At 38.9% G+C, this 10,763-nt stretch overlaps 1 protein-coding gene across 1 annotated transcript; it reads left to right on the top strand.

The window, feature by feature from the left end:
• Positions 1 to 594: 594 nt before the first annotated feature.
• On the top strand, positions 595 to 8,024 carry sirt5 (sirtuin 5). Its single transcript, XM_079244902.1, has 9 exons — positions 595 to 676; positions 2,021 to 2,136; positions 2,212 to 2,345; positions 2,916 to 3,141; positions 3,448 to 3,535; positions 4,649 to 4,702; positions 4,794 to 4,917; positions 7,104 to 7,219; positions 7,309 to 8,024. The coding sequence occupies exons 2-9, from the start codon at positions 2,034 to 2,036 to the stop codon at positions 7,379 to 7,381; spliced, it is 918 nt and encodes a 305-aa protein (XP_079101028.1). The 5' UTR covers positions 595 to 676; positions 2,021 to 2,033; the 3' UTR covers positions 7,382 to 8,024.
• The last annotated feature ends 2,739 nt before the right edge of the window (positions 8,025 to 10,763 follow it).

Raw genomic sequence — 10,763 nt, 5'->3', positions numbered from 1 at the left:
AAATTTTAGATTTTTGTTTTTGCTTCAAGCTGATAAAAAAAAAAAGCTTTTCATGGGAATATTAAAGATGTAGGGCTGTGTTTAACCATTTATGGGGCAAGTGACTATTATTAATCACTTGTAACGTGTAACTTTTTTTTTTTCTTAATGTAACAACAGAATGGAGGTCTCGGTTCATACCAGAAGGACAATTTTAGGTTAAAATTTCTAATTTTAAGGTATTTTATTGAGTTCCCTATAAAGGATTAAATCACAGTACATACATCTAACTAGGTTATTTTAATATAAATGGTTTATCAGTTTATATTACTGCTATATGTTATTACAACCTTTGAAAAAAGTATTTATTATTTTTAATGAAGGTTTAATGATTTACTTATATAGTTTGTAAATCTTTTTAGGTCCCTATCAAGTCATGATAGTTAGAATTTTCCTAACTTTTCCCCCCCATATGGCGACTCTGTGTGAAGTATAAATAATGTTTTATGATCTATTTATTAATTTTTCAATTTGGAAGAAAAAAATCCCAGTTATTCTACAAATATAAATTATAAACAAACATAAATGCTGCATCTGCTGGTCACGTGCTGACCTCGTGTCCTTCCAGCTGAACCAGGAAGACTCACCAGCAAGTTCCTGCCTGCAGCAGCTGAAGGTCCAGGCTTTGCTCTGACAGGTAGTCAGAGAAAACTGACTTCAGAGACATGACTTAACCCTGGCAGTGTGAAATCTGCCTCCATGCGCCAACAGGCACGAGCTGGCACGAGCTCCAGGGTTACAAGCGTTAGCCTGTTAGCATGCTAAATGCTGGTAGCTTAGCGAAGTAGCATTTGATAGCAGAGAAAGCGAATGACAAACGTTTTAACTGTATTAGTTAGCATTAACTATTATCTTATGATTAAAATAATACTTACTGTGTCTGGCCGTGTCATTATTAGAAATGAGACCATTAGAAAAGTGTCAGATTACTGTTGTGTTTAATGTTGAGGTGACCTCAGTTTATTATAGGAAAAGTTGGGAATAACCTGTTTACAATAAAATCACGTTTCATCAGACCACATTTAATTTAATTTTCTGTAATTTTCCATTAAAAGATACTTTCCCAGTCAATGTTTTTTCCGGAAATTTAAAAATGTGTAAACAAAGTACGTTTATAAAAAAAAAAAAAAGAAAGTAGCTAACAGCAGGTCAGGTTAGTACGGAAGCCGAGAGCGGCCTGAAAATAGTTCAATAATAACATCATTATGTCATATCGATAAAGTCTTTTAAAAAATATTGCTATTTTCTAAAAACATATATGTCTCAGTCACTAGACTGATAATCGGTTTATTTTTACCCTGTTGATTTTAGATGCTGGTAAAGGAATAGGAACTTTCTGAAATGCAGGTTATACATGTAGATCATGTTCCCCATTTCCACCTGATGAGCTGAACTCACTGCCTTCTCAGACTTAATGCATCATCTGCTACTACAAGTGCTGCTAATTATGACAGCAAAAACTGGGATGGAGCCACTCCACCAAACAAATCAGATGATAACACAGTTTAAAATGTTTTAAAGAGTTTCCTAAAAGAGGAACTTATGAGCAGATAGCATCATGCAGTATTTAGGATAAGAGGAATGGCCAGCTGATATGCCAGCTTTATGGTTCTATTATGATTTCCCGATAAAGGAGTATCATTTACATAGAAGACTGGACATGAACAGTGTGGGTAATGGACTTCTCTTTGTTTTACAGGATCAGGATGCACATTTAGCCTTCTATTGAAAGCCAGTGGCAGAAACATACCAAATGTAGTAGAATAAATGCTGTAAAATTTTAGTTTGTGTCAGCAATGTCTGCAAAAAGAGACTTTATTTCACCAGAAGTAAATCCGGATTATTCAGAATGCATTATATTATTTCTTTACAATAAACTCACAATTTGAATTGCATGATTATTTTAATCCAATAGTTACACTACTTATTACAACATTGTAATATCCACAAAAAAACCCATTGTGATATTTTTCTTCCTCAGTTGCCAAAACCTGATGATTATCCGTCAGTTAACCTGTAGATGCTACATACACAGTCCAATACATGCCCACCTGAGAAAGTCCGGGAGGAGCCAGAACATGACCAGACCTAGTTCAGGTAGTTGTTTTCTTTATGTTGACCAACTGTGTTTATTATCTTCAAGTCTGAGTTTCATGGCATGTTTGTGTTCAGACCTGGCGGCATTCAGGGAGATTTTCTCCAAAGCCAACAATATCGCCATCCTCACCGGAGCAGGAGTGAGTGCCGAGAGTGGAGTTCCCACCTTTAGGGGAGCAGGAGGCTACTGGAGGAAATGGCAAGCACAGGTTGGTAAAATGCACCTGTATGTTCATTTTTGGTTGCACAATGAGCCAAGAGTGAAAGGTGCATGCTATTCTCAGAATGCTATATAATATGCAGAACCTCTTCTCTCTGCTGATATCTATTGGAGTTTAAATACGGCAAAACTGAGGAATAAATAGGTTCTGTACATTAACCCATATTTACAATGAAATTAAAACAATTGCTATATGTTTTTACTTTCAACACACCAGCTTGCCTTTGACTACAGAGCCAAGAAAACTGCTCTATTGGAAAAAAACATTATGACTCACATACTACAATTCCAGATATTTCATCTTTATTGTTGCTATTAATCATTGTTTCTCTACAAATAATGTGATACATTTTTGTTAATAAATAATGTGAATATTTTTCACTTAAACTGAAGCATTGTCAGTCTTATAACTAGTTGTGGAACCATAATGAAGAGGGAGAGAAAAGAAAATGGTACATGTAACACATGACATTAAAGGAAGAAGTTATGATTATTTTACACCCTGTGAGTGCATGCAGAGGCCTTAAATGTCACTGCCCATTATTTCTGCTGCTGTCAGGACCTGGCTACTCCAGAGGCCTTCGCTCGAAATCCCTCCCGCGTTTGGGAGTTCTACCACTACCGACGGGAGGTCATGCTCACTAAGAACCCCAACCCGGCTCACTTGGCCATCTCCGAGTGTGAGGAGCGTCTGAGCAAACAAGGGCGTAAAGTTACAATCATCACCCAGAACATCGACGAGCTCCACCGTCGCGCCGGTTCCAAAAACATCCTGGAAATCCACGGTAAGCAGAACCCCGTTCTAAAAATCTGCTCTCTTAGTTCAGCTCTAAATAATGGCATCAGGAACATTTGGCATCATTTTCTGTGCTTCCATCTCACATTCAAGCCATCTGCTTATTTGTTCTCAAAGTTAATCTACGTTTAATGGCTTAGTCCAGGTGTGGGCAACTCCTGTTCTTGCAGGACTGTGGCCCTCGAGGACTGGAGTTCCCCACCCCTGGTTTAGTTCATGAAATAAAGAAAACTGCTGTTATGACCAAAATGTACAAATCCTGAAACTCACCTTGCATCTCTTTTTGTTAATTCAGGCAGCTTATTTAAAACACGGTGCATGAGCTGTGGTCATGAGACGGCCAATTACAAGAGCCCCATCTGTGATGCTCTGAAGGGCAAAGGGTAAGGGCTCCATCCGCTGCTGTTTGGTGATTTCAGCTGGTTTCCTCAACGGTGCAAAAATCGTGCTGTAAGAGATATCGATCGCAGTCATTTGAGCTGAAAATGCCAGAGAAAACGGTCTGTTTTGGTCAGTCAAATGTCAGACAGCTAAATAACACCTGATGGCGCCGTAAAAAGGGAGAAATTAGAGCGATATCAAATGTCACACTGAAAGCCTCTTTGTCACTTACCTGACATTTAAAATGGATGTTTGTGGTTTCTGACAAATGTTTCTGTGTTACAGCTGCAGAGTTACACACCAGAGCCACAGTTATCAGCAGAAATGGTGTTAAAATGTACCACTGTCACATACACATACACATACACACATACACATACACACACACATACACATACACTGACCAGCTGTATGTCTGGTTTATTTTTATAATTGTTATTTTTTCCCGTCAAAATAACAGCATTATTTTGGCAATAATGGTAACATTTTGTTTGGTGATATGTGTAAAAATTGTATCCATAATAATGACAGGATGCAGAGTTTCCCAGCAGCGTTCTCTCCCATGACTCATCTTCTTCCCATAATTCCCCCTGGTGACACCATAGTCTCTCCAATAAACAGTCGCAACTTGCCTCCAGGTTGTTTTTTTTTCTGCTTCCATCACATAAAGTTACAGAGAACAACGTTCATATGCTGCCCAATACATCCCAGCTGTTTCCACTGGGCATTGTAAGGAGATGATTGTTTTTTACTCCATTTAAGCAGCGTTATGGCTGATTGGAGCACTTTGTGAAGCGTAAAGAAACAAGGCCTACAAATGTAAATAATCAGGAAGTGTCATGAAGCGTGTATTTCTCATTCGGTGTGTCACACTGGACATAAGAAAGAACAGAAGTGGGCTGGATGAATATAAGGGAAGATAATAATACCATGTGTGGCCAGGTGAAAAGCGTGCATGTGACCAGCAGCTGCTGTTGGGACGTGTCCTCACAAGAAGAAAAGTGGTCTTACTTGAATGAAATGGGATCCCACAGAGGATTTTAATCAGATCTGAGAAATACTTACTGCACTTGAACACAACCTGTATTTTAGTTGATGCTGAACTGTCTCTTCAGAGCTCCAGACCCAAACTCGGTTGATGCCCAGATCCCCGTCGAGCACTTGCCTCGGTACGACACACACCCTTATCGTCCTGCTTTAATTCATTTGGGTTTATTTGTTTTGACGGTGTGTGTGTGTGTGTGTGTGTGTGTGTTTCAGGTGTGAGCAGAAGGGCTGTCATGGCCTCCTGAGACCAGCTGTGGTTTGGTTTGGAGAGACTCTGGACGCCGACATCCTCACCAGTGCAGAGCAAGTGCTGGACAGCTGCGACCTCTGCCTCGTGGTGGGTGTGTGTGTGTGTGTGTGTGTGTGTGTGTGTGTGTGTGTGTGTGTGTGTGTGTGTGTGTGTGTGTGTGTGTGTGTGTGTGTGTGTGAGAGACAGCAACTATTTCTTTTTGGATGGGATGATTATCGATATCTTTTTGACATTTTAAGACCATTGTACTGTGTTTAAAAAACGGCAATGAGTCTTATCTTATTTAATTTAATTTAATTTAATTTAATTTAATTTAATTTAATTTAATTTAATTTAATTTAATTTAATTTAATTTAATTTAATCTTATTTTGTTTTATTTTATCAAATAATTTAGCTCAAATCTAAATTGTCCCCACACCTTATTTGAGTAGTGAGCTATTTTTTTAGAGCTTTAAGTGAGTTCAGTCAGACGAGAAACTACTTTCCTGTCCTTCTTTGTTGACTTCAGAACATCCCGCTACACTGCTTTATGTTCACACTCCGTCATTTTACTGCTCATCTTCACGAGGCGGTTATCATATAGCAGGTTTCTGATGTCATTGGTTTGTATTAAAATGCGGAACACGGACATGTACATCTGACACGGACGGAGGTTCTTTCGTATCTGCATGTTAGGACCGACTGCGTCCACGTTTAGTCCAGATTCTCAATGTGGAGCGTTGATCATAGACGATGCTCATCGATGCTTTGATTTGGTGCACACCAGCAGAACGACCAGTTTGCCCAGGAAATGTCTGTTTTGGTCTTTTTGAAACAAACTGGAGCATTTTAATTTAAGCATGAAAAAACAGAGTAAGTATAAAGAAATGATTTTCAAATCTTCCTCTTTTTATTTTTTCTGACATGAATTCTTTGGTACAGATGATGGAACACCACATCATTCTTCACATGTGCAACACAAGAACTCTAGGATTATTTTCACTCTTGTATGTTTCTAAAGTTCTTTGTCTTATCTGTTTAGGTAAAAATAACTGAATTGGATTCACCTTCATGAATCAAACCAACATATTAAACTGAAATCAAAGCATGACTTTGGAAGTTTTAATGTTGCATCAAGGTTATTTTAATCAAACCAATAAAAACCAAAAAAATTAAAATAAAAAAATTAACTACGAATACACCTAAGATTTGGTCCCAAGTTTTTCTTTGGCTTTATGTATTTAGTCAAATAAAGTTTATTACTCAGCTGGGATATAATGAGGCTTTACAGCAACATGTATTGAAGTTTAAATGACTAATTTTACCAGAGAATCATTCAGGTATAAGTGCTTGTTAGTTTAAATTAGAAGTATCCTGACTAAGAAAACAACTCCATTACATAGTTCACCAGTTCATGCACAATCTAAAAGTGTCATGGCATTAAATCAGCAGTTTCATGAAACATCCTGATGTGTATCATCTGTAATGAATTATTTACAGGTAAAGCATATATCAGCCCTACAATGCTGTGTGTATCATATCTGAACATGCAGTCTCTGAGACCTTTTGCATCACTTTATGGTAAAAACGTGGCTCAGAAACCTGTTGCCTTCTGCCCCCTGCTGGATACAATGTCACACTACAATCATTTAACATCCACAGTCATAAATGGTAAATATATTACATTTATATTAGTTAATTATACTTTTCCATTTTATTAAACAGGCAAATAAAGATTTTAGATGAAAAAAAGACTTTTTTTCCCCTGTTTTCTCTTTGTTTAGGCTTTAAAGGCTTAAAAGGCTTTAAAGGCTCTGTAATGAGAAGCAGATGTATGAAAATTATTCTTTTCTGTAAAAGTAATACAAACATTCTTGTGGGAAATATAAAACTTAAAGTTATTTATAGAGCGCATTCTGTCATAATATGTTTCATGCTGAGTCTTTAGCTCTAGTTTCCTGTTTTATTTTGTAGTTTTTTTCTTGTTTAGCTCTCTTGTGTCTTGTTTCCTGTTTTGCTTTTCTGTTCATGAGATTCACCTGGACCCATTAGTTAAGTCATTCAACTCGTGTTTTGTTCTGTTTGTGTGGATATGTACTACTAGGTTTCTGTTATTTGTCGCTGGTTCATTAGTTAACCCCATGTGCTCTATCTTGATTCTGCGTCCCTGCATTTGGGTCCACACCTCCACCTCACCGTGACACATTCTCACTTCCAAACAGCAGCTTGTGTGTTGGAAAAGTCGTTGCGTTGTTGAACTTTGATCATTTGGTTTATTTATCCATCTCTGCAGGTGGGCACCTCCTCAGTCGTCTATCCAGCTGCCATGTTTGCCCCCCAGGTGGCAGCCAGAGGCGTCCCAGTGGCTGAATTCAACATGGAAGACACTCCGGCCACTATGCGCTTCAAGCACGTTTCCTTCCATGTCACAGCATCACACCTGGCATTGTCTTAACTGACTGCATTGAAGCTATAAATGACACTTCTCTTTGTTTCAGGTTCCACTTCCACGGCCCCTGTGGGACCACCTTACCCCCCGCGCTGGCACGCCATGAGGCTGAGAAGAACTGAAAGAGCCAGACGGTCTGGTGGTGGACTCTGATGCTCCAAATACCAGGAGTGATGGGTTCAGTCAGTGTGATGGGAATCCAACGTCATCGATGCGGAGCTGTGTTAAAAAAGCAAAGGGAGTGTGTGTGTGTGTGTGTTATTACTGGTAATGTTCCAGTTGTCCAAAGTTTTAAAAGGTGTCAAATTGTAGCAAATATTTTCTGATGCTGTATCTATGAATATTTTAGTCTTTGTGTTGGAAAAGAAAAAAGGAAATGTGTGTGAAGACCGTTAGAAGCAACTTTTTCCTGTGCTTGACGTGATATCCTGACAGTAGGGGGCAGTGTTTAGCTGCTGCTGTGGAGGCTGCTGCCTTTCCAAGGATGTGTGAGCGCTGCCTGGGGTGTGTGGTGTTTGTGTTGTCGGAGCAGTGTTGCCCGGATTTATGGACTGTGATGAATACTGTGTGTGATACCTTTAAGTGGAAATGAAACCAGTGACTATGAATTCCCTCAGTCATGCAAACACAATTTCTTTTTTTTTTTCCTTTGGGTTCTGAGGGATTTATTACAAGTTTTCCCAAATTAAAAGTCTTACAGAAGGAAAAGAAAGCCTCCTCAGTACGTGTGCACGAGTATTTGCAGTAAGATTGTGGCTGAGTAGCAAATAGTGCAGCGATGTGGTTGAAGACATCTATAGGTTCTTGTTATAGGCCATGTTCTGCTTTCTGAAGACAAGATTGTTCCTGACGCTTGGCTGCAACACCCCCACCCCCCACTTTCATTGTCTGAGCATGAACACACAATGTACACTCGACAAATGTAGAGTTTTATTAATTTCTAGTTTATATCATTGGAATTTGGCCTCACCTTTCCAAGAACATATCATCAAGACTGCAAGGAAATCATGGGATTATTTTTCTCTTCCAAAAAGAAAACCTAAATATTTTACATTTGGATTAACTAAAAAAAAAAAAAAGAAACCTCAAATTTGTGTAAGAGGGGAAGAAAGGGGGACTGACTGCTACTGATGATTTACGACATCTTCATAATAATAATGAATTTGAGGAAGGGGGTAAGACACCCCCAGAATGCAGATGCTGGTGGTGAATGAGCAGAGATGGGGAGTTCATATGAGGCTCCTCTGGTGTCAGGGAGAAGAGATGCTATGTGCTAAAATCAACCTGGAGGAAGTCGGTTTTAAAGAACAGGAAGGAGAGTGATTGGCTCAGAAGAAGGAGAGGAGACCACCAGATCAGAGTTGTGGTGACAGAATAAAGAATGAGAGGAGGCTGACGGTGTGGGAAAATTAAAGTGACAAATGAAATGATGAAAAGCCCAAATAGGAGATAAGGAGGGAAGAAGTGAGAGAAGGAGAAGTCTTATTAAAAAGATATTTTGGTCTGAAAATAATATTACATAATTTATTCCAGGTTTGCTTATTTTAAGACTGAATAGTCATTTCAGCTTTTTGATCCATTCGGTCATCACTTCACAACATGGCAACCGTACATGTTTCTTTAGTACTTGTATGGTGTATTTCTATGTAAATCCTCAGACACGATAATGCTACATTTCAGTATATGACCATTAGTATCCAAACATTTGTTTTGGTATAGAAAATTGATGACAAATGGGAACCATTTGGGATTTCCATGTTTTCTGCCCAACTGCCCAATAGCTCACATGATTATGCTCAGGTAGGTACATTGTGGACATGGGGTAAACATGAGCGACCTAAATGAGTAAATCACATCTTGCCAGGATGAACTTCATGGACAATCCCACATTGGTTCCATTTTTATGCCATTTCTTGCCCACATAGATGTCCGTTGAGTAGTTTTATATTATCACTACAGTGGTGAACTCAGTTACCATACACAACATTTTCATTATTTATAAAGCATATTTGCATTATATTGTTGATTTAGCTGACTTTCACTTTAAGCCACATTTAAGAGATGCAGAAATAAACAAATACCCTAATAAACATATGGCTAATTCCATATTGAGCTCCACTTTAAAATTATTATAATTATATAATCAAGTTGAATCAATGTTTAAGTGTTAAAATGAAACTGAATGGAAGTTTTCAGGTTGAAACAACAAAACAAACTCCTTGTCTTTTAGTTTTTCCAAAATAAAATAAAATCACAAGCAGACTGAATCCAGTTCTGTCCACAGATGTTTGACTGGTCTGATGAAGATGACTGTAGCCTAAAAAGTCTCATCATACCATTTCAGTTCTTCCTTCTTTTGCTTTTACTCAACTCTCTTTCAATGCTGCGTTCCCTCCCCGCTCTCATCTGTAAATCTGCCATGTGTGTGGTGCTTGAGACACCCTCCATCCCAAGCTACGCCTCCATCACCTGCTCATTTAGAGAGAGGATGATGGTTCGATGGTCCCCCATGACTCTGCTCCAAAAATAACAGAGCCAATTTCCCGCCTGTTAGGCAGCGATTTCACACCAATCTGAGATGTACTGCCCAGCTAAGCCTGTCATTGACAGTAAAGAAATAAGGTGCAAGAGAAAAGCAAAACAAAGATGGGAAGAATATAGGTCAGTCTGGGATCTATCTGAAAATACAAGTTCCTCATGCTATAAACACATCACCTTTGCCTGTAGATTTCCTCAGAAAATGCACCTTTTGGAAACATTTGGTGAACATTTTCAAGCTCCATGAGGCTCCTCATTTAGCCACATGTGCTGCTGAGCTACGCTTAGCTAACCAGGTTCTTACTGGAGCATCGGAGCACAGGAGAGAAGAGGTGGTGCAGTTTTTGTCCTGGTTGCAAGACACTGAAGCCTGATACGTAACTTCTAAAGCAGTGTGTAAAAAGCCAGTCCTTGAGGACAGCTGTCTCAGACCTGAATCAGACTCAATGGGCCAATATGTTTGGGCAGAATCTCAAGCTGTTGAGGAGATCCATTTAATTTGAATAAAGTGTGTTGGATCAGGGAGACGTCTAAAACCCAAAGCACTGCAGCTTTCAAGGACAGGAACTAGACACGTCTCTTCTAAAGGATTCAGGGATATATGGAGGTGTGGTTTGTTGGCTTTTAGATAACCTGTAATTACGTCTATGGAAGGCCTGTGAGTGGATAGTTTGTAGTGCTTTAAACCACTGGTCCATGCAGGGTTTTATTTGTGCCTTGTCATGCATGGAAGATTTGCACGTCAAGGAACTGAACATATCTCTGCATAGTGATTCTCAACAGCTCCAACAAACATGCAGCTAATTGTTTTAGCTTTCCACATGGAGCCAGTGTTAAACACAGGAAAAGTGTTCAAAGCATTCGCTGCGTCTTCATTTTGCTTTTCAGGTTCTTGTTTTTTTCTCCAACAGGATAAAATGTTCATTAGTTCATTAGGAGAAAGTCCACAATGTAAAACTGAGAACT

The sequence above is a fragment of the Telmatherina bonti genome, assembly GCF_933228915.1.
Source record: "Telmatherina bonti genome assembly, chromosome: 8".
Classification (NCBI taxonomy): domain Eukaryota; kingdom Metazoa; phylum Chordata; class Actinopteri; order Atheriniformes; family Telmatherinidae; genus Telmatherina; species Telmatherina bonti.
The sequence above is the reverse complement of the archived record's forward strand: the minus strand, read 5'-3'. Positions and strand labels throughout refer to the sequence as shown.

Excerpts from the sequence above, each read along its gene's own strand:
- sirt5 (XM_079244902.1), top strand. The coding sequence starts at position 2,034 with ATGATTATCCGTCAGTTAACCTGTAGATGCTACATACACAGTCCAATA. Across the intron at positions 3,142-3,447 it reads AAACATCCTGGAAATCCACG|GCAGCTTATTTAAAACACGG; the intron begins GTAAGCAGAACC and ends TTGTTAATTCAG. Across the intron at positions 7,220-7,308 it reads CCGGCCACTATGCGCTTCAA|GTTCCACTTCCACGGCCCCT; the intron begins GCACGTTTCCTT and ends TCTTTGTTTCAG.